We start from the raw sequence: 23,471 nt of genomic DNA, 5'->3' as shown, positions 1-23,471 counted from the left end.
CCTTTTTATGTATTCTGATATTTCCCAGTGCATGCATATTTCCATACAGAGGGAGTACATTTTCCTTCTTTACTGTGCAATCTCAAACTAACCACGGTTGCGGCACCTTCATGTAAAGTTCTTCTAATCTGTATAGTTCTCATCAACAATTGTTGTGCTCATGCCCATCAACAACCAAGGAACTTTTTATTTTCTGCACTATGTTTGTGTTCCTTTTTTTGTATGTTGACCTTAACTTGCCCTGACCCATATTGCCCATATAACAATATGCTTTCACATGTTGTTAACTTCATACAGCCTGGGTCAGTGACTCAATTGGCAATTTAATCTCTTTAGAGTTCAAGGTATTTGCATATCTTGCTCAGTGTTTTGTGCACCTTTGTAGGTTTATCATGTATGATTTCTTTGCATTGCAGCAGCTTTTGGTAGCACTTTGTATTAGTTCTGAGCACATATGTTTGCTGGACAGGCAGATTTGGAGTGCAGAAATATAATGTAGGCAGTTCAATAAAGCAAAAGCTAAATTATTTTTTGAGCAGAGGAAGAAAATGTGTTTTCTTATCTTGTTGTTCATAGAATCATAGAATAGTTAGGATTAGAAAGGACCTTAAGATCATTTAGTTCTGCCAGGGGCAGGGACAGCACACACTAAACCGTGTCACCCAAGGTTCTGTCCAGCCTGGCCTTGAACATTCCCAAGGGTGGAGCATTCACAGCTACCTTGGACAAGCTGTTCCAGTGCCTCACCACCCTCACAGTAAAGAACTTTTCCTTATATCTAACCTAAACTTCCCCTGTTTAAATTTGAACACATCCCCTTGTCCTATCACTAGAGTCCCTAATCTTTAATGAAATACAGTTATTGTAGAGTCAGGATAAAAATCTTTTAAGAAGTTTACATAAAAATGTGTTGGCCTCATGACTTGTATTACCCAAAATAACATTTTCTTCCATGAGTGCTTTGCAGGGCTCCTGATTTCGTTGGTAGCAGTCAGGAGTGGATAGACTGCAGAGCTTATCACTTGGAGTTTCATCAGCTGGTTGTGTGGCTACACAGACCGGAAATTCTGGTCCCGCTGAACCCAGCAGCAAAATGTGATACAGAAAGACTAGGACTGAACCCAGTGTTTGCAGTTTGTTATGAAGTCTGTTAGATTGATGATATTTTTTTTTTGTGTAGGATGTGTTGAACAGTACAAATCCTGGACAATGGAAAGGTTTGTCTTCCAATGTTTTATTTTGTTTCCTTCTTCCTGTCATAGGCTTAGGCCATGGGACTTTTGTAGCAGGTGTGATAGCCAGCATGAGAGAATGCCAGGGATTTGCTCCAAATGCAGAACTGCACATTTTTAGAGTGTTCACCAATAACCAGGTAGCTATTTTACATGTGTTTCAATTGTGCCTTTCCATATTAGTGCTGTAGTAATCCTTTCTTTTGGGAATATTGCAAGTACTTATAAATGTTGACATATTTTCTTTGATAAGTGGGAGGAATAAATCTTTCTATTTATAAGTGATTTACTGCAAAGTGTCTTACAGTTTCCAAGTCATTTTCAGAAATAATTTTTCAGAAATATTTTTCAGAAATAATACATAAAAACCATAGTGTTTGAGCAATCACTCAAATGAACTGAGCACTAGAAATACTAGGAGACTGCTGACACTTTTGTGCTTAATTTTGGTGGTGTTTCTCCCCTCTGTAGTCTGAAGTCCGTATTGTCAGGGAATTACTGGATTTTCCAATGAGAGCTTTTTTTCCCCTCTTCTTTTTACATAGGTCTCATACACATCTTGGTTTCTGGATGCCTTTAATTACGCAATTTTAAAGAAGATAGATGTATTGAATCTAAGTATTGGTGGGCCAGACTTCATGGATCATCCATTTGTTGACAAAGTTAGTACGAGGAAATGAACTAGTCTTTATATCCCTCACATGAATGCTGTACTTGCAGAACTACTTGTTTGCCACTGTTCCTGACAGATTCTGGTGATGCTGACAGTTTCTGTGCAGTTTCATTTGCATGAGAGAAATTTGGTATAGTATACAGGCTTTTAGGAATATGTTTCAGGAAAAAATGTCCTTTTACAAAATGCTGTATGTACTGCTAGAAGTACAGGCAACTAAGTAGGCCCTTATTAGAAGAAGCTTAACTGAAATCCTCCTTGTTTTGTTTTGGTTGTTTTTTTTGTTTGTTTTTTGTTTTTTTAATCTCAGCATGGTTGATCTGTTTCATGGTAAAAATATATATAGTGTGAATTTAGTAGCAAATTCTCTAAGAACAAATATGTAAAAATGTGATAAGAATGTGTTTCAGGTTAAGAATGGAATTAGGTTTTTGACTTCTTAAAAAATAAGTGTATTGTTGATACGTCCTTCAAAAGCACTAAGTAAATTAATTTACATTTACAAAAAGGATAAAATCTTTCTTTGTAAAGGGTAATTAAGGTATTTGAAGCTTAGAAATTCTAATTTTTTTAATGATAAACTGCATTGAAATATAGTTTGATAGCAACTTCACCACTCTCCCCAGATTATTACTGGAAGGGATTCAGAAGAACTACACTTTAGCAACTGGAGTGCATTGTTACGGATAGGAGTTTTATCTTTGGTGTAACCAGAATACGAGCTATCAGCAGTGTTGCTGTTGAGGCGGGATTATTGGTCACATAAGATTTGGAGCTTAATACTGAGTATACCAGTAAGATACATTTTATAAATCTCAGTAAGAAAGAGAGGTTCAACTAACTGTTCACTTATGTCAAGCTCCATGGAGTGTATACTTCTTAGAAAATCCTCTTTCTTGATGGCAGAGCCTTATTGTAAACATTTTTGTAGGTATGGGAGCTGACAGCTAACAACGTCATCATGGTCTCTGCTATTGGCAATGATGGCCCTTTGTATGGGTAAGTTTCAATGACTGCTTCAAAGGAAAGGAAATACCTTATTATATGCTTTTGGAAGTAGTTGTGTTTGGTCAGGAAGTTTTCCCTCCTATTTTCTGTAATCTGTTTATAGAAAGTGACTCAAACTCTTTCTACTGTCTTTACCACTTGCTGCGGTAGTTCAGCAATTTGTGAAGTACTTGGCTGAATATTTTTCACAGAAACAGTGGAAAGTCAGTAAAAGAAGAATGGTAGTTCTTTCTAGCTGTCAGTTCCCTGTTACTTTGAGCAGGCATCTTTTGGTACTCCTCTTGGGCTTAAGGAATATAGAAGGGATCAAGCCAGAATGATTTGTGGTATATTTCTAAAATAAGTGCCTAAAAATAGATTTGTTTTGTTTTCAGCATATGTGGTTTGGTAGTTACTGAGTTAGTTATTGAGTTACTAACTGCCTGAAAAGTAGCTCCTGCATTTAAAATGTAACTGCATCACACAGGGCCAAAATTTATTTCTTTGAGGGTTAAAAAGAGTGTCTAACAAAAACCTGATGGCAGCATGTCCATTATCAAGAGTAAACTTCTGACTGTGTCTTGATTTTGGGGTTTGTTGGTTTTATGTTTTGGTCTTCCTATCTCCCAACTTGTTCTAGGACTCTAAATAACCCTGCTGACCAGATGGATGTAATTGGAGTGGGTGGCATTGACTTTGAAGATAATATAGCTCGCTTTTCATCTAGGGGAATGACCACTTGGGTAAGTTGGTTTTTTTTACTATGGTCAGCCATATTTGCAGCCAAAATAAAGGCCTCGGAAAGGTGGCCTTTCTGAAGGGGTGATCCTGTGCAGATGGTATGTGTTGGAGTAACCAATGGTAAAAGATTTCATCAAAGATCAGATAGGATTGTAAGTCTTTAACCAAGAAGCTTAATGTTCTTTACAGGGATTTTCATTAGCCTTAGCTAGTATTGACATTCTTCATGTATTTATAGAATATCCAGTACCTTTTGATTTACAGCAAGGACTTACATGTGTAGTTAAGTCTGCAAAACTGGAGGTCTGTTCTTGTCCTTCCTTTAGTTCAAAAATCTTAGGATTTCCAGATGATATGTCAACAAGCATGCATTTGCCTTGTTGAACTGAGGTAGTTGAACTGAGGTAACGGGTACTGATTTCAGAAGAGAGAGTCTCTTTAATGAAGATCACAATGCTATTACATGTTTCTGTTTGTGCTGCTTCTTATTCATTAGCCAGGTAGCAATGTGGTTATTCTGTCAGTGGTTTCATTCTTAGCATAGATACTAGAGTAATTGGCTGTAATGTTACCATGGAAATACTGAAAACTTGTCATAAACAAATTGAGCCCTTATTTAGGTGTTGCTATTCTGTGATGCTCATTCTTGGCTAATTTTGTTGGTAGTTTTACTTCTGAATGGTCTGCAATTAGTTTAAGTGACCAAATGAAGCAACCAGTATTCATTATGTATTATGGCAATAACCCATCCATTTTCTTTCACAGGAGCTGCCTGGAGGTTACGGTAGAGTGAAGCCTGATATTGTTACTTACGGCTCTGGAGTAAGAGGTTCTGGTATGAAAGGTGGCTGCCGCTCTCTCTCTGGGACAAGTGTAGCATCTCCTGTGGTGGCAGGTGCTGTTACTTTGTTAGTGAGGTAAGGCTTAAATAAAAATCTCTAAAAAGATATTGATGCAGGAGGGTCATAAAAGGCCCTGTAAAGGAACCCACCAGATAAAACTAAATTATGCTCAGATGTAGAAAAACAAACTCAGAGGACAAAATCCAGTTTCTTCTGCCTGAGACATTACTGTGTCTACCTAGCTCTCAGCTTCCTGAGAAAAAAACTGAGACATTATTTATTTGATAATAGTCTTTAAAATATACCTAGGGAGAATTTTGTCATATTTTTTAATCATTTTGAATTGCTGAGCTTCTGTCAGTAGCGTTGTAGAAGAGCAGCTGCTGAAAGTAGGCACCTGTAGCAGTTAATTATCTAAATAGTCATAAATTTTATGGGATTTAGGGGTTTATGGCGATTATCCGGTTGCGTAGGTCATCTGTTACACACTGAAGAACTTGAAAGGAAGGTGAGTGTTGCAAAGCTATGCTTTGTGTTTGTTGTTGCTGCTGCATATGGAGGAGATGAACTTTTTGAGAAACATGCCAGAATTTCTAAGTCATCATTACATTTCTTCCATAAAGTGGTTTGCAAAAGATACCAGCAAGTTTCAAGACGCGGATTTTCAGAATACTTTATTTAGCATTTAAAGGTAGTGTCCTGATTGTAATGACTTCTGGTAATGGATCACATTGTAATGAGGTAAATTAATGCAATATTAGTTTTTAAGACAAATGTGTCAGAAACTTGTCACTCTTCTCCTCAGCTGTTCCAGTGAGATATCAAGTAGTAATACAGAAATACGAACAGAAGATGTTACTTACAACAAAGTGATTTTTGATTGCATTTTCTTTACATCAAAAGACTGTTAGGGCACAATGGTAAACAAGACTAGCTAGAAAGTGGAATAAAAGCCACCTAACATGATCTGTTGTTTCCTACTTCAGCACAGTTCAGAAGCGTGAAATGGTGAATCCAGCAAGTATGAAGCAGGCACTTATTGCGTCAGCACGTAGACTTCCTGGAGTCAACATGTTTGAACAAGGACATGGCAAGTTGGATCTTCTGAGAGCTTATCAGATCCTCAACAGCTATAAACCACAGGCCAGGTTAATTTTAATCCTTAATTAATCAATGATAGACTATAATCTGCTTTATTTCTCAAAGAGCAGGTGATGCATGTGTAACTCAGTTGAGCAGTCTGTGCTTATGCAATAAAGAACTAGCACAGGTCTTAGGTCATCCTAAAGTGTGAATTTTGACAGAAGAATGGATGAAAAGTAAAGTATTTTCTGCCATTTAGGGGATGAAGTATCTGTGAGAGCTAAATTTTCTTTCTCTTCTAGACTCAGATGTTACGAAAAATGTAACCTAGAACACAATGGAAAAGTACTTAAACTTTAGAGAATAAGAACATTCTCACAGTGCTGAAAAGTGGTTTTTGTGTGTGAAATTTTTTTCATAAAACTTGAAAAATTAGAGTGGAAAAGAGAAAGATTTTGGGGCAAGTTTGGGAAGCAAGGTGGGAAATCTTGATAAATATGGCATGTTTTATCTGTATTTTTTTTATTGTTATGTGTAGTAGCACATATTCTGGGTTTGGGGTTCAGTTTGGTTTTTTTTGTTTTGGTTTGGTTTTGGCGGGGGGGGGGTTGGGTTTTTCGGTTGTTTGTTTTGGGGGAGGGTTGGGGTTTTTTGGTATTTTTTTATTTTTTTCAATTTTACCTCCTTCACCCTGTAGTTTGAGTCCAAGCTATATTGACCTGACGGAATGTCCCTACATGTGGCCCTATTGTTCTCAGCCCATATATTATGGAGGGATGCCAACCATTGTTAATGTTACTATCCTTAATGGTATGGGAGTCACTGGGAGAATTGTAGACAAGGTAAGACTTAACATTGTTCCGAGTCCTGACTGTTAATGTTGCTTAAACGTTTATGAATTTCACAAAACAAATCGGATTTCTTACTGCTGAGAGGAAGAGATGCAAAATGTTTGATTTTGAAGGACGCACCCTGATTAGTAAGATCTGTCAACATGACCTGTCTACAAGTTTTCAAGCAATGCATTGGTTTCAGGGGTGTGCAGCTTTTTGTCTTTGTAAAACCAGTTTGGATTGACAGGTGCTTAGAGAATACAAAGAAATCTTTGATAGCGTTTAAAATCTTCCGGAAAGACTTTCCTCATCTGTGTGGGTTTTTTTTTTGGGGGGGTTTGGTTTTTTTTTTTGTGGTCTGAAGCATAAACAGTCTCAGTAAAGACATTCCAGATCGTGTTTCTTCCATAGGTCAAAATGACCTGAATGTATTGACTTAACCAGGGTCTGCTGCAGAACCTATTCTTTTACACCACTGAAGTTGAGCATGTTGGTTAACTAGCAAGATTTTTAATTATGGTTTTTTTTAATTAAGCTTTATGTAAGTTAAATGTAGAACACATTTGGGGATTCATGCCAGTTAAATAAGGCACCTATCCCAGAGCTCCAGCCAGTGTACACAAACTTAATTTCAACATTTTGTTTTGAATCCTGAGGGCTGCTTTAGATTTAAGCTTACATTAAAGATCGTTGCAGCTCTTATCCAACATCATTAGCTTGTGGTAGTGCACATAGCTGATGTAATTTGCCTGTGTCTGTTACAGCATTTAGCTCTCTTTATTTCTGAAAGGAAATTCTGTGTTCTTAGCAATAAATTTTTGCACAGCACCCCAGAACATTAAAACAGGCACACTTAGGCAGTATGCTGTTCTGATAGCTTCTTAGAGAGCCTTGCCACTGAAAAGCCTATAGTCTGGATCGTTAAGGCTGTCACGATTAGGTTAATTCACTGATGTACCACCAGTCTTTTGGGCTTTGTGGTCTTTTTGACATTTGACATAATCTTCAGAAAAGCTAAGATTTGTTATTTCTTTATGCAGAACATGCAAAAATTAGTGACTGCCAATACTGTTTTGCCAATGTTTTGTATTTTCCATTTCACAGCCAGACTGGCAACCCTATCTCCCGCAAAATGGGGATAATATTGAAGTGGCTTTTTCCTATTCGCCTGTGTTGTGGCCCTGGTCTGGATACTTAGCAATTTCCATCTCTGTAGCAAAGAAAGCAGCGTCTTGGGAGGGCATTGCTCAAGGTCATGTCATGATCACGATATCATCCCCTGCAGAAAATGAAGTAAGTTCTGCACATACTGGTTTTTCTGTGTTAATAATTGTTAAAACTGCTTCCCAATATATAAGTACCTTCTTTTAAGGGGGTGCTCTGGTCCCATCATTCGAAGTGTAGGTTAGATTGGGGTTAGGAAATTGAAGAAAGCGAATCATGATCTTTATAGGGCAGGATTAACCTGCAAATTCAGTATGCTTTAGAATCAAAAACCTCACTTAGGAACTGACTTTGTAATTTCACCTGTTTACTGTGAATTATAAATAATGTGTTTTGATAAAGAGATTACCTTAACATTTCTTCTGGAACCATGCTTAATTGTTCCTGAGAAGTTTTTAATGTTTTTAATGATTGAACGAGATCGTAGTTGTAACATCGTACGTATCTTATGTTCTGAGAGTAAATATTAATGTTGAGTGCAGAAAAATTGCAATGGTGATTTAAAGCAAAAGTCATCTCTCTGTCTCCAGAACTTGTACTGATGACTGAAGGTAGATTTGATACCTCCATTTTATTGGTCTTTTACACAGTTAGCTGGTGAATGTTCCTGTGGGAGGGAAAGGATTTTACTGTATTTTGTTCTGTCCTTCAGTCTAAGAATGGTGCAGAGCAGACTTCAACGGTGAAGCTTCCAATAAAAGTGAAGATAATTCCTACTCCACCTCGTAGTAAGCGAGTCCTTTGGGATCAATATCATAATCTCCGTTATCCACCAGGGTACTTCCCCAGGGATAATTTGAGGATGAAGAATGATCCATTAGATTGGTATTTATCTCTGATTGTATAAAATTTCTTGATTTTTTTTTTTTTTTTTTTTTTTTTGTTGTTAATGATATGGGTTAACTTTACTGAATGCCAGAGTGCTCTGGCCTTATTCAGTGTGGCATGGGATTAGTTTTTCTAGGAAATCCATGAAAAGCACTTGGACTCAGCATGCTTTTAGTTCAGGATTTTTGCTGTGCTCTATGGTTTTATTCACGTGAAATGAAAAGCTTTTTAAAATGCAGATTGAAGACAGTGAGGTTTTTGTTTGGCTTTCAAAGTGCAGCATTTTTTTCTTTCTGCCATAATTTCTCCCAGGAAGTTAAGGGAGGCACTTTATTAGCCACTTCAGCATTCACTTATCAAAAAAAACCCATGAGAAGTTTTAAATACTAAATCCTAAAGAAGAAAGTGGGAATGGCTCTAAGCTAAGAGAGAATAGATTTAGGTGAGACATTAGGAAAACATTCTGCACTATGACACTGTCACAGGTTTCCCAGACAAGCTGTGGCTGCCCCATCGCTGGCAGTGTTCAAAGCCATGATGTTTGGGGCTTGGAGCACCCTGGTGTAGTGAAAGGTGTCCCTGCCTGCTGAAGCTGTGTGTGTCCCTAGATGCTGACAGGCAGGATGTCAGTAGTGAAGTTTCTGCACGTAGTGAGCCAAAGACTGAATGTGATGGTGTGTGCTGGGGCTGACTCCGCTCTCACTGATACAGTCACTAAGACTGGACTGTATTCTCTGTGTTGTAGTTGGTGTCAGTAATATGCACTAGTGTGCAATACCATGTAGAGGCTAGATTCTTTAAATCATAGGTGCCAAGAGATAAATTGAATCAGCATGATGGCTTTAAGGTGACAGAGGGGAGATTCAGATTAGGAAAAAATTCTTCCCTGTGAGGTGTGGTGAGGCCCTGGCACAGGTTGCCCAGAGAAGCTGCGGCTGCCCCATTGCTGGCAGTGTTCAAGGCCAGGTTCAACGGGGCTTGGAGCAACCTGGTGTAGTGGAAGGTGTCCCTGCCCATTGCAGGGGGTTGGAACTGGATAAGCTTAAAGGTTCCTTCCAACCCAAACCAGTCTACAATTCTATGAGACCCCTTGTCTGTTAAGGGAGGCTGTCTTTGAAGCAGTGAGAGGCTTGGTTGCCTTGTTGCCCTTCATAGATGGAAGGCATCCATAGGAAGAATCGCACAACAGTGAATAAGGAATAATTGGGTCAGTGACCAAGTCATAGGTTTTGGAAAGGTATTTGGGGCATACAGTTATGGCAAATAGACAGAAACTCTCTGCTGAATTTCAGTTAACTATTTACAGGTGGTCCTGTGAGTTTCTTCCAGTTACTAGTTAAAACTGTTCTTACTGGCTTTTGCAAGGAGGAAGTCCTATGAAGAGCATCTGGTTTTAATGCAAGAGTGTTTCTCTGTGGGGCAGTGCAAACGTGAATTGTGCTTTGTAAGGAACATGCTCAGTTCCTAGCTTTGACTCTTCTCTGTAGGACTCAGAACTAGTGTCATTTGTGAATAATTTTGCAAAGAGGAGATAGCTCTTGGAAAACTACAGGTTTTCATTTGAGAAAAATTGACCTTTTAGAAAGGAAACTAGTAAATAATCTATAATTAGAGGATTTACATTTGGTTTTCTGCATGCCATATTTAAATGTTTTCAATGCTTCTCTCTTTTCCTAAGGAATGGCGATCATATCCATACAAACTTCAGGGACATGTACCAGCACCTAAGGAGCATGGGGTACTTTGTTGAGGTTCTTGGTTCCCCATTTACATGTTTTGATGCCAGTCAGTATGGTAAGCATGAGTTAATTACCTTATTCTCCATACTGTTAACTTCTTTCTAAAATGGCTTAGGTTTTGGAAGACCAAGAATGTTGCAGGAATGCAAAGAAAAATCCTCATGATAGTAGAAAAATATAACAGTAGGTGTACTTATTTACATGCTGATATTTAGTTCCATAAAGTGTTGCTGCAGATGCTTGGGAGTCTAATAGAATTAGGGCAGTTTTCTACCTTTGTCATGAAAAAATGAGAGGGACAGCCTACCTCTAAGGGATAAAAGTCCCTCTGTATTCAGTCCCACAAAGGCAGAACTGTACTTGCCAAAATATTTTGGCATAGTCAAAATGAAGCATGATGTTGTCCTGGGTTCAGCAGTAGCAGTTATTTTTCTTAGCTGGTGCAGTGCTGTGTTTTTACTTTCAGCCTGGGAACAATGCTGATAGCACCGATGTTTTTAGTTGTTTCTAAGTAATGTTTACTGTGATCAAGGTCTTTCTGAGTCTCATGCTCTGCCAGGGAGGCGGGGTCTATTAAAATGCAGCTGTAGTTTTCAAGGTCTGAATGAAACAAAGTTTCAGAATAGTTGTTTACCTCCTGCAAGCCTGCTGTAAGAAGCAGAGTTCCTATGACTAGGAGTGCATGTAGTTCAGTTTGGATCAGCAGTGAATCTTCTAATTGTCCTCCTGTATCACAGTTTGTCTCAGCTTATAGAGCATGAATAGCAGTAATGTTACAGTGAACAGCCTGGTCATCTCTTGGTTTTGCTTTTACACACAGGCACTTTACTGATGGTGGACAGTGAGGAAGAGTATTTTCCTGAAGAGATCACCAAGCTGAGGAGGGATGTCGATAATGGACTTTCACTTATAGTATTTAGTGACTGGTACAACACATCTGTGATGAGAAAAGTCAAGTTTTATGATGAAAATACAAGGTACTGGTTTGTGTCAATTCTTTGGGGCATAAAATGCCATAGGATTGTCATTTTATGCTGGTATTTATTACCCTAAAAATCCCAGATGTGATACACTGCAAGATGTGATAAGCTGCAGCTTAAGGAGAATAGCTCCCTGTTTTATCATGATTACATTGGCCCCCTTGGTAATACAATCTTCAGGTCAGGAAAAACATTTACAATGAAAAGAAGTAAGAAACTGGAGACTGACAAATTAAAATGGCTGTTTTTTCACTTTCAGGGAGTGAAACAAAGTGTTCATTGCGAACAGTATTGCCAGGTTGTGCATCCATTGTTGAAATTACTCCAGTGTATCACATAAAGTGAAAATATGCAGTATGTCACCAGTGGTGATAGATACCCTGATAATTACTGTAGTTACCAGCCTGTTTCCTGTTAAGCTAGAAAAATCTATTCTGCAGTTTGTGATCAAGTAACATTTTGCTTTGTTAGAAAAATGACAGGCAGATCACGTCTGTCGTTTTTGCGTCACGTGAACAAAGAGCCTAAGACTGGATTTCTTCCTAGCAAATTGAAGTTTTTTATGGAACTAAAATGCACTGAGAACTTTACATTTGTATTATTTAACTTCTGCTCAAAAGCACTGGTGTCAAAGAGGGACAGCTGCCCATGTGCCCCTGGAGTTATATAAGATGTAGTTCATAATTTTTTTAAACATATATTTTATTTATAGTTATTTTAGTGCCAAGTGTCCCTGCTCATGGCAGGGGGGTTGGAACTAGATGATCTTAAGGTCCTTTCCAACCCTAACTATTCTATGATTCTATGATTATTTAAGTGACTTTGACAAAGCCTGCTTGTGGGAAAGCACATGATTTTTCCTCATACAAACTCTAGGAGCATATTCTGTATACTAATAACCTGTGTTATGCTGTCATTTGCACAGACAGTGGTGGATGCCAGATACTGGAGGTGCCAACATACCAGCTCTCAATGATCTGCTTTCTGTCTGGAATATGGCCTTCAGTGATGGGCTCTATGAAGGTGATTTTAGCATGGCAAATCATGAAAGTGAGTACTGGAGTCCATCTCCTATACAGGCTACAGTGTGTTGTTTAGAAATGAGTTTTCTGCGAGAATGAGATCGAGCAAGTATCAAGGGAACCACTCAGATTAAACAAAGAGGGTCTCATAATGTGTTTTAAGCATGCTTAAAATTGCTTCCTTTGTAGACTGTATGTGAAACATTTTCAGTTCAGATAATGAATGTCCTCAGTTTAGACTGAGGTGCTGACACTCTGAAATGTATTGTTGGGGTCTGTATTTGTCTGAACTTAAAATATTATCTGCGAACATGAACCCTTTAGTTTTAATTTTGCAGTTAACTAGAAATTTGAAATTTTGGAGGAAGAAAATTGATAGGGACCTTTTCCTTGGAATATGACACCTTAAACCTGCACTACAACATCCTGCTTTATGAATTCCTGTTGTTGAAATCTTTTGAATTATTCCCCATGAAATGAGTATGTTTGATTAGTTTCAAGTTCAAACTTGAAACTTTTTTGTGGTTAGACCACAGGTCTGTGATCTTGCAGTTTTCTGACTTTCTAAGTCTAGCCAGTCCTTATCTCACCAAGTCACTTGATGTTTTCATTCCATCATTTTGTTCCCAAATCTCTTGGTCCTCTGACTGGTTCATTCAGAAAGTATATGTGAAAAGAAAATTGATTGAAGGAGTCAGGTTCTCTGTAGTATAAAGAATGACTGTTAATGTGAAATACTACTTTTCTCACTCTATTTGATTAAGCTTTTCAGTTTAAAAAAAAGATAATGTCAGTCTGCTAAATGGAAACATTTGAAAGCAGTATCTAAAGGTGAACTTGCAAAAGCTGTTCTTAGAAATGTCTTCTCTGTGAATACACATACTGATCAAAATATGCAGATTTAGAGCAGTGTTCCTGGCAATGTTTTCTTCTGTGCTTAACAGCTCACTGAAATATGGTGGGGAGGGAGAGAGTTTCGTTTTTAAGTCTGAACTGCAATTTTGTGATGTCTTTCAGTGAATTATGCATCAGGATGCAGTATTGCAAAGTTTCCAGAAGATGGCATTGTCATTGCACAGACTTTTAAGGATCAAGGTATGTGCTTCCTTGTCTTTTTTCTGTGTTTTAAGTAGAACTTTGGCGTCGATGCACAAGCAGAGTTACAAAGTCTAAAGGTGTAAGATGCAAGTGGCAGGTTTACAGGATTTGTCTTGCAGTTGATGGTTACAGAGGGACAGATGTTGTCATTTGTGGAGTATCTCTATTCTCTTTTGTTAGTTCCATAGTAGATTTTCTTGTAGGAATAGGCAAGTATGGCAGCAAAGTAAGCTGACAAACAGCAGCATGCAATGTGATGGCTGATTCATAAGTTACTGTGTCCTATAGAATTCTGCAGAAGGACTAAAACAACGTGAAGCAGTTTGTAAGGCAGAAGGCTATGATTTTAAACCTGGCTGAAAACATTAGGATTTTTCATTTGAGCATGTTGAAGATAATCCAGGTTGTGAGGTCATCTTCTCTTCTCCACCAAAGAATGAAAAACATTAATACTGTAGGAAACTTCACAATTAGGGTCTTGGAACAGTTTCTTTTTTCCATAACATCATGGGGGTTTTGAAAACATTTTGTGTAAATGTGTGACATGAAGAGTAGCATAGCTGCTACTCTAAGTTTGCACTGTAGGCTGAGTTGACTTACGGGTAAATTGATGTTGATGCTTTGCAGGCTATGAAATTTATTTGTGCTTTGCTTTAGGTCTTGAAGTTTTAAAGCAGGAGACTGCTGTAGTTGAAAATGTCCCTATTTTGGGACTTTACCAAGTTCCTTCTGAAGGCAGTGGCAGGATTGTTTTGTATGGCGACTCTAACTGCTTGGATGACAGCCATCGACAGAAAGGTGTGTAAGCTTTGACATGCAAGAAGTTACTGTCTTAAGCTGATAACTCTCCTATGGGGCTCTTAGAGCTCCCATCTGTATCTGAAGTAGTTTTTTCCAGGGACTCTAAATATTCCTAACTGGGGATTCATCTCACTTCTGCAGAGCTCTGCTGAAAATGCTGTAAGGAGCAGTTACAGTAGAAAAGCCCCCCCAGTTAAATAACCCTCTGATAGGTGGGACCATTCCGCTCCCTATAGGCCCCTTCGCTATTTTTCTGTTCCACAAGCTTTGGGTGTGGGGCTGATTTTGAGGTGGGTTTTTTGCAGGGTGGGGGAGAAAGGAGGATTGTTGGTCGGTTGGTTGGGGTTGTTTTGCTTCTTTCGGGTATTTTGCTCCACATACTTAATATTGTGAAAAGGCCATTAGGGCATCTCTTCACTTTTTCCCCAGTTGCATTTTCAGAATGTTTATGTAGTACAATGGATCTTATGTTTTGTGTTTGCTCATCAGTGTGCCTTGTTTCCTGTGAGGATTTATGGTAATGTTCAACATTTTGATTGTGTGTTACTATATTCAAGCTATTCTACTTTGACACAAACCAGCTGGTGTAAATGTCAGAAAGTAGGGATTTCTCTTCGAGCTTGCAAAGTGTTTTTTTGCAACTCCAGGTAGCAAGTGTGTGAGTGGTGTGTGATTTCTCTGACTTCTGGAGAAGTTATTCTCTCTGCCTATACACTGTGGTTGCTCCTTAGAACACCTTTTTTCTAGCACTTTATCTGATCTGACTTTTCTAAGTTTTAAGAGATTGATTTGGTTTCTCATGACACATAAAGCAAAAGCTGGTAGATCTGTGGCTTTAGAGGCCAAAAATAATCCAGTATGTGAGTGAGGTCTTTTTCTGCATTTCCACTGATTGTAATGTTCAGCCTGAATTCTCCTTTTGTGATGAAAAGTACATTTATAATTCTTTAAGTTTTGTCACCAGCATTTTAAAATATTGGGTTATATCATCCATCCCTTGGCTAATTTATTTAACACTTAAGTCCCTTAGCTCTTGCCTAAGGGAGCTGTCTGTCTATAACTCATTTCTTTGTCTCCTAAATATTTTCTTTTTATTTGAAAGCTTTCTGGTTTCTCCTTATCTGTCTTTGGGTGGGTTGTAGTGAGCTGCATGTCGGTACCTTGTGTGCTTGCTGTAGGTTATTGAAAGCACTTAGTATAAGAGAAGATAATGCAGCTTTAAATTAAGTAACAGAAAACAGTGCTTTGTGAGCTCCTTAATGCTGTTAAATTCAGTGTGACCTGTAAAGCAAGAAAAAGTGAAAGGTTCTAAAGAAATCCTTTAAAATTAGCTTTTAAATTGTGAAGCAGGAGCTATGTCTCCTACAGAGACATCGGTGGCTTTGGCTGAAGTAAATTCCTAACATTAGTGAATATAAGTCCTTAAAATCTGATTGACCTCTTTAAAAATCAAAGGTGAGGGTTTAAGGGACACCAGGATTATGAAGATTAACACCCATTCCCAGCCAACTGCTCCTGGGGGGAGAAGTTCTGAGAAAAACAGTTTGCTGTGTAGTTGAAATAGCTGATAAGGCACTGTCCTCCTCCTGCAACTGGAAGTTTTAGAGAGTTGTGATGCTAACTGGCTGAAATGCTTAGAGGTAGCTCTGGATAAGGTAGTAGTAATTCGGGAGAGAATCAAAATGAGGGAATGAGGGTTCATGTGCTGTTGAAGTGCAAAGGAAAACCATGATCAAGTATATTGTGGCATTGATTCCCAGCCTGCTTTGTACCACAGCTGCTGTAGGTACTGCTTTTGCTTTGCCTGAGACATAGCCAGAACCTTTCATTTATTAGGTTTTTTTAAGCTTGGAAAAGTAACTGAGTCGTAACGGTCCACTGAAAACACTACCTTGTTCTTACTTTTATCTGCAGGGTATTTATTTTGTCCTGTCTTCTCTGTTTTCCTCTTTAAAATGATGCCAGAAGCTCTCACCTTCCTGTGTTTCCACACCAAAAAATTTTTAGGATTCTTGTAAAGTGTAATTTTTGTAGTGACTTGGATGGCCTTGCACAACCTGGTATTTGAGACCTGTTGTCGTATGTCCTACTCTCCAAAAGAGCCTGATTTATACATGAAAGAAGACATTTTATGACAACATAGTGGGTTTGCATTTATGAGTTGTTGTGGGGGTGTTGGGTGGGTGTTGAAAGTTGCACCTTTGAGAAATTGGGCCTAGAACTTCAGCAGGAGAAAAATAAGACCCAGAAATACTTACTGTACTTCTAAATGTCATTACAGCCTTCTCAACAGAAAGATAAGCCACAGTTTAAATGTGGGATAATGCATATCTTGTTTTGGGGGTTGGGGCTTTGAAATCCACAGATTGCTTTTGGCTCCTGGATTCTCTCCTGCAATACACTTCTTATGGTGTGACGCCGCCAAGTCTCAGCCATTCTGAAAACAGACAGCGCCCGCCATCAGGAGCAGGCTACTCTCTCCCCGAGCGGATGGAAGGTGAGGTCCTTCATTACCAAGCAACTGAGAGAGCATCAGAGTGGAATTTAGGAAGATTCAGGCAGACTGAGTTACATGCCAGTAAGGTTAGACTGGTGTGAGCTCTACAATGTCATGTTGTTTTACTAGAAGAGAGCATTTATTGTAGAGGTTTGTTGTGATATAGTTGTGATTCAACTGAAGAAAATGTTCTGTTCATAGAGTAGGAGTTTTCAGATACCTAGTTCTGCTGGGGAGCATTCTAGTTACTTGCTACAGAGTGTGTATAAAGCATACAGTCTTTATGCCAGCAAAACCTGGATTGCCTATCACTGTAGGTGCAGTTTTACTGTTTTGTAAGGTACCCTTTGGTTAATTGTAACCCAGATTTAGCTATGAGTCATTACTGTAAAGAGCCACTAGTTTGACAGCAGCATTGTTTAGCTGGAGTGAATGTGGGTAACTCTTATCCTACCAGTCTTTCGGTAACCCAGTCTGTCTCTCCTGTGAGTTGCAGGTAACCATCTGCATCGATACTCAAAGGTGCTCGAGGCTCACTTGGGAGACCCTAAACCCAGGGCCCTTCCTGCTTGTCCTCACCTTTCCTGGGCCAAACCACAGCCCTTGAATGAAACTGCCCCCAGGTTAGTATATGTCTGTCTTACAGTTACACGAGAAGTCTTGTGTTTGTGTTCAGCTGAAAAATTATTTGTTCCATCTGCTTTTGAAAGGGACAGCTGGAATGCCTTTCCTAGAGAAACATCAGATTGCCAAGAGGAAATTAATGCCTCTTCAGTGAATAATTCTGACTCACCTTATTGCTACAGTATGAAAGTGGGGGGGTTTAAAAATAGTTTCACAAGTCACTGTTGTGATTGAGTGATCCCAGCTTAAAGTGAATGGTCTTGCAGTCCATTAACAGAATGAAACATAGAATGAAACATAGAATAGTTAGGGTTGGAAAGGACCTCAAGATCATCTAGTTCCAACCCCCCTGCCATGGACAGGGACACCTCACACTAAACCATCCCACACAAGGCTTTGTCCAGCCTGGCCTTGAACACCACCAGGGATGGAGCAATCACAACAGAATCACAGAATCACAGAATCCCAAGGGTTGGAAGGGACCTAAAAAGATCATCTAGTCCAACCCCCCTGCAAGAGCAGGGTAACCTACAGTACATCACACAGGAACTTGTCCAGGCGGGCCTTGAATATCTCCAGTGTAGGAGACTCCACAACCCCCTGGGCAACCTGTTCCAGTGCTCTGTCACTCTTACAGTAAAGAAGTTCTTCCTGATGTTAACGTGGAACTTCCTATGTTCCAGTTTACACCCATTGCCCCTTGTCCTATCACTGGATATCACTGAAAAAAGCCTAGCTCCATCATCCTGACACCTACCCTTCACATATTTGTAAACATTGATGAGGTCACCCCTCAGTCTCCTCTTTTGCAAGCTAAAAAGACCCAGCTCCCTCAGCCTCTCCTCATAAGGGAGATGTTCCACTCCCTTAATCATCTTTGTGGCTCTGCGCTGGACTCACAGAATCACAGAATCCCAAGGGTTGGAAGGGACCTAAAAAGATCATCTAGTCCAACCCCCCTGCAAGAGCAGGGTAACCTACAGTACATCACACAGGAACTTGTCCAGGCGGGCCTTGAATACCTCCAGTGTAGGAGACTCCACAACCCCCCTGGGCAACCTGTTCCAGTGCTCTGTCACTCTTACAGTAAAGAAGTTCTTCCTGATGTTAACGTGGAACTTCCTATGTTCCAGTTTACACCCATTGCCCCTTGTCCTATCACTGGATATCACTGAAAAAAGCCTAGCTCCATCATCCTGACACCTACCCTTCACATATTTGTAAACATTGATGAGGTCACCCCTCAGTCTCCTCTTTTGCAAGCTAAAGAGACCCAGCTCCCTCAGCCTCTCCTCATAAGGGAGATGTTCCACTCCCTTAATCATCTTTGTGGCTCTGCGCTGGACTCCTTCAAGCAATTCCCTGTCCTTCTTGAACAGAGGGGCCCAGAACTGGACACAATATTCCAGATGCGGCCTCACCAAGGCTGAGTAGAGGGGGAGGAGAACCTCTCTTGACCTACTAACCACTCCCTTTCTAATGCACCCTAAGATGCCATTTGCCTTCTTGGCCACAAGAGCACATTGCTGGCTCATGGTCATCCTCCTATCCACCAGGACCCCCAGGTCCCTTTCCCCTTCACTACTTTCCAGCAGGTCAACCCCCAACCTGTACTGGTACATGGGGTTGTTCTTCCCCAGATGCAAGACTCTACACTTGCCCTTGTTAAATTTCATCAAGACTCCTTCAAGCAATTCCCTGTCCTTCTTGAACAGAGGGGCCCAGAACTGGACGCAATATTCCAGATGCGGCCTCACCAAGGCTGAGTAGAGGGGGAGGAGAACCTCTCTTGACCTACTAACCACTCCCTTTCTAATGCACCCTAAGATGCCATTTGCCTTCTTGGCCACAAGAGCACATTGCTGGCTCATGGTCATCCTCCTATCCACCAGGACCCCCAACCTCCCTGGGCAACCGATTCCAGTGTCTCACCACCCTAACAGGAAAGAATTTACTCCTTATATCCAATTTAAACTTCCCCTGTTTAAGTTTTAACCCGTTACCCCTTGTCCTGTCACTACAGTCCCTGACTAAGAGTCCCTCCCCAGCATCCCTATAGGCCCCCTTCAGGTACTGGAAGGCTGCTATGAGGTCCCCACGCAGCCTTCTCTTCTCCAGGCTGAACAGCCCCAACTTCCTCAGCCTGTCTTCATACGGGAGGTGCTCCAGTCCCCTGATCATCCTCGTGGCCCTCCTCTGGACTTGTTCCAGCAGTTCCATGTCCTTTTTATGTTGAGGATACCAGAACTGCACACAATACTCCAGGTGAGGTCTCACAAGAGCAGAGTAGAGGGGCAGGATCACCTCCTTCAACCTGTTGGTCACGCTCCTTTTGATGCAGCCCAGGATACGGTTGGCTTTCTGGGCTGCGAGCGCACACTGCCGTCTCATGTTCATTTTCTCCTCGACCAGCACCTCCAAGTCCTTCTCTGTAGGGACGCTCTGAATCTCTTCTTTGCCCAGTCTGTAGCTGTGCCTGGGATTGCTCTGACCCAGGTGTAGAACCTTGCACTTGTCATGGTTGAACTTCATAAGGTTGGCATCAGCCCACCTTACAAGCGTGTCAAGGTCCCTCTGGATGGCATCCCTTCCCTCCAGCGTATCAACCGGACCACACAGCTTGGTGTCATCGGCAAACTTGCTGAGGGCGCACTCAATCCCACTGTCCATGTCAGCAACGAAGATGTTGAACAAGACCGGTCCCAACAACGATCCCTGAGGGACACCACTCGTTACCGGTCTCCAGCCGGACATCGAGCAATTGACCACAACTCTTTGTGTGCGGCCATCCAGCCAGTTCTTTACCCACCGAGTGGTCCATCCATCAAATTGATATCTCTCCAATTTAGAGAGAAGGATGTCGTGTGGGACAGTGTCAAACGCTTTGCACAAGTCCAGGTCGATGACATCAACTGCTTTACCCTTATCCATCAATTCTGCAGCCCCATCATAGAAGGCCACCACATTGGTCAGGCAGGATTTCCCCTTAGTGAAGCCGTGCTGGCTGTCACCAAGCACCTTGTTGTTTTTCATGTGCCTTAGCATGCTGTCCAGGAGAATGTGCTCCAAGATTTTACCAGGCACAGAGGTGAGACTGACTGGTCTGTAATTCCCCGGGTCTTCCATTTTCCCCTTCTTGAAAATGGGGGTTATATTTCCCTTTTTCCAGTCGTCGGGACCTTCACCTGACTGCCATGATTTTTCAAATACGATGGCCAGTGGCTTAGCAACTTCATTCGCCAGCTCCTTCAGGACCCGCGGATGGATTCCATCAGGTCCCACGGACTTGTGCATGTTCAGATTTTTAAGACGGTCTCGAACCAGATCCTCTCCTACAGTGGGCCCAAGGTCTTCATTCTCACAGTCCCTGCATCTACCTTCTAAGACCTGGGTGGTGCAGTCAGAGCCTTTGCCAGTGAAGACCGAGGTGAAGAAGTCATTCAGAACCTCAGCCTTCTCCAAATCCTGTGTAGCCAGTTCTCCCAAAAGCTTCCTCAGGGGGCCTGTATTGTCCCTAGTCTGTTTTTTGTTTGCTACGTACCTGTAGAACCCCTTCCTATTATCCTTAACATCCCTGGCTAGGTTTAATTCTAACTGGGCCTTAGCCTTCCTAACCTGGTCCCTAGCTTCCTGGACAACATCCCTGTACTCTACCCAGGCCACCTGTCCTTGCTTCCATTTTTTATAAGCCTCTTTTTTCCTTTGAATTTTCCTCAGCAGCTCCTTATCCATCCAAGGAGGTCTCCTGGCCCTCCTGCTGCACTTCCTTCTAGTTGGGATGCAGCATTCCTGAGCTTGTAGCAGGTGATCCTTGAATATCAACCAAGAGCCTTGGGCCCCCCTCCCCTCCAGGGCTATATCCCATGGAACCTTACTAAGCAGGCTCCTGAAGAGGCCAAAGTCTGCTCTTTTGAAGTGCAGGGCAGTGAGCTTGCTACACGCTCTTCTCACTCTCCTGGGGATCTCAAATTCGACCATCTCGTGATCGCTGCATCCAAGGCTGCCCTGGAGTACCACGTTCTCAACAAGCCCTTCCCTGTTGGTGAGCACAAGGTCAAGCATGGCACCTCTCCTTGTCGGCTCCTCTATTACTTGCAGAAGGAAGTTGTTTTCCACACAATCGAGGAACCTCCTGGATTGCTTGTGCCGTGCAGTGCCATCGTTCCAACAGATGTTAGGGTGGTTGAAATCCCCCATGAGAACAAGGGCCTGTGAGCGTGAGGCTTTTCCTATCTGTCTGTGGAGTGCTTCATCCACAGGTTCTCCTTGATCAGGCGGTCTGTAACAGATTCCCACAGTAACGTCTTCCATGGCTGTTTTCCCTTTAAGCCTGACCCACAAAGTCTCTGTAAACTGCTCACCTGCCCCCAGACAGAGTTCCATACTCTCCAGCCTATCCCTAACATAAAGGGCAACTCCCCCTCCCCGCCTGCCAGGCCTGTCCTTTCTAAAGAGCCTGTAACCTTCCATTCCAACACTCCAGTCATAGGAGCCATCCCACCATGTTTCTGTGATGCCTATTATATCATACCCCCGTAGATGTGCACACATCTCTTAATTCCTCTTGTTTGTTCCCCATGCTACGGGCGTTTGTATAGAGGCATCTGAGCCGAGCTACAATTGAAGCTGGCTCGTTGGCTGGAGCAGCTGGAATATATGTACATTGTTCCAAGCATTTATTATAGGTGCTGGCAACTGACTGGGCGTGTTGGGATGGAATGATGCCCCCCTCCCCCAACACATCTAGTTTAAAGCCTCCTTGACCAGTCTGGCAAGCCTCCTACCAAAACTGTTCTTCCCCTTCTTTACCAGAGCAGCTCCACCAGCCCCCAGTAGATCTGGCCTACTAACTTCAGTCTTATGTTCAAGACACCCAAACCCCTGACTATGACACCACCCTTTTAACCATTTATTGACCTGGCCAATCCTCCTAGCTTTTTCTTGGTCCTCCCCTGTGTCCTGGAGAATTATCCATTGTCACTGCATGCTTTTGAAGTAGTTTTCTGGAGCAGCTTCTTGGACAGCTTGCCTAACTCTGCCTGCTGGTTGTATCATTTGTCAAGTCACTTGTCAGCATATAGCCTATATTTGTCTGCTGAGCTGCTAGTGGTTACTTTTGGTAGTCTTTGTGCAAGAGACTTGTTAGCAAATAGTTGCCAATCCAAGTGTCAGACTGTGGCATCTGAATTTAGCTTTGGAGGCCTGCAAACTGCAGAACCTTTAGAATGGATCTTTTGAGTCCAAACCATTGAGTTATTTGTAGGCTCTGACTATCACTTTCTCTGTATGTTTCTGCAAAATTCCTTGCATTACTTAAGTAAGTGGGTGGATAACTCTGTCTCTAAATTGCTTCTAGCAACCTTTGGAAACATCAGAAGTTACTGTCAATTGACCTCGATAAAGTGGCTTTGCCCAGTTTTCGGCAGAACCGACCCCAAGTGAGACCATTGTCCCCTGGAGAAAGTGGTGCATGGGATATTCCTGGAGGTAAATATTGACAAGTTTGAAAGCCACTGTTTTGTTTTGCTTTTGTATAAGCTTTGAAAAAACAAACAGAACAGTCAGAAGAGAGGCTATATGTTTATTTTCAGTTGTGAAAAATATGCCAATAATAGTGCGGCTGTGTTGTAACAACGTAAGAGAAATAGTTTTGCATGTGAATAGTTTATTCAAAAGCATGTGTGACATACTGAGAGGAAGATTTTGATAGGTGATTTTTGGGTTGTTGAAGTTTGTTTTGGTGCTGTTTAGACTGACAGGTGTCTGCAGCAGTCCCTGTCCTTAGGAGCTGTGGCTGGATATCTCCTGCTAATTAAAATTCCATGTGTCAGTGCACAAGCACAAAATTCAGAAGAGTTTGAATGGTGCCTTGGGCAAGGTGTTACACTAACAAATGATGCTGAGCACTTGAAACAGATTCAAGTCTAATGATGGGCTGCTCTCCTGTGCAAGCTGGGCACTGCAGGCCCAGCTGGAAGCAGTGTGAAAGCCTCACATGAAAGCTTCTAGGCAAAAGATACCTGCGAAAACAAAGGGTCTGGTTTTCTAGCTCATCCTCATCATCTATGTGCGCGGTCTCTGGAGCAAGCACGCAATCACTTTCCTCATAGCATCAGGATTTGGTGTGATTTATAGAAATTAGTGATAAAATCATGGTCAAGTGTTTGATCTCCCTTCCAATGCAGAACAGACGATTGTTGTTGCAGGGGAAATCTGGGTTATACATTCATGTGCCCAAATAAGTCGAGGTGGAAATGCTTTTCTGTA

At 41.3% G+C, this 23,471-nt stretch overlaps 1 protein-coding gene across 1 annotated transcript in view; it reads left to right on the top strand.

The window, feature by feature from the left end:
• MBTPS1 (membrane bound transcription factor peptidase, site 1) overlaps nucleotides 1–23,471 on the top strand; it is a 29,531-nt gene that overhangs the window by 5,074 nt on the left and 986 nt on the right. The window contains exons 6-22 of the mRNA XM_065661554.1: nucleotides 1,263–1,372; nucleotides 1,778–1,894; nucleotides 2,837–2,904; nucleotides 3,533–3,635; nucleotides 4,399–4,550; nucleotides 5,462–5,623; nucleotides 6,256–6,400; nucleotides 7,496–7,684; nucleotides 8,268–8,440; nucleotides 10,122–10,237; nucleotides 11,003–11,159; nucleotides 12,088–12,212; nucleotides 13,202–13,279; nucleotides 13,940–14,080; nucleotides 16,449–16,580; nucleotides 17,077–17,203; nucleotides 22,561–22,691. Of these exons, the coding sequence (XP_065517626.1) occupies nucleotides 1,263–1,372; nucleotides 1,778–1,894; nucleotides 2,837–2,904; nucleotides 3,533–3,635; nucleotides 4,399–4,550; nucleotides 5,462–5,623; nucleotides 6,256–6,400; nucleotides 7,496–7,684; nucleotides 8,268–8,440; nucleotides 10,122–10,237; nucleotides 11,003–11,159; nucleotides 12,088–12,212; nucleotides 13,202–13,279; nucleotides 13,940–14,080; nucleotides 16,449–16,580; nucleotides 17,077–17,203; nucleotides 22,561–22,691 (2,226 nt within the window). The remainder of the gene's footprint in view (nucleotides 1–1,262; nucleotides 1,373–1,777; nucleotides 1,895–2,836; nucleotides 2,905–3,532; nucleotides 3,636–4,398; nucleotides 4,551–5,461; nucleotides 5,624–6,255; nucleotides 6,401–7,495; nucleotides 7,685–8,267; nucleotides 8,441–10,121; nucleotides 10,238–11,002; nucleotides 11,160–12,087; nucleotides 12,213–13,201; nucleotides 13,280–13,939; nucleotides 14,081–16,448; nucleotides 16,581–17,076; nucleotides 17,204–22,560; nucleotides 22,692–23,471) is intronic.

Source organism: Lathamus discolor, chromosome Z, assembly GCF_037157495.1.
Source record: "Lathamus discolor isolate bLatDis1 chromosome Z, bLatDis1.hap1, whole genome shotgun sequence".
NCBI classification, from domain to species: Eukaryota; Metazoa; Chordata; class Aves; order Psittaciformes; family Psittacidae; genus Lathamus; species Lathamus discolor.
The sequence above is the reverse complement of the archived record's forward strand: the minus strand, read 5'-3'. Positions and strand labels throughout refer to the sequence as shown.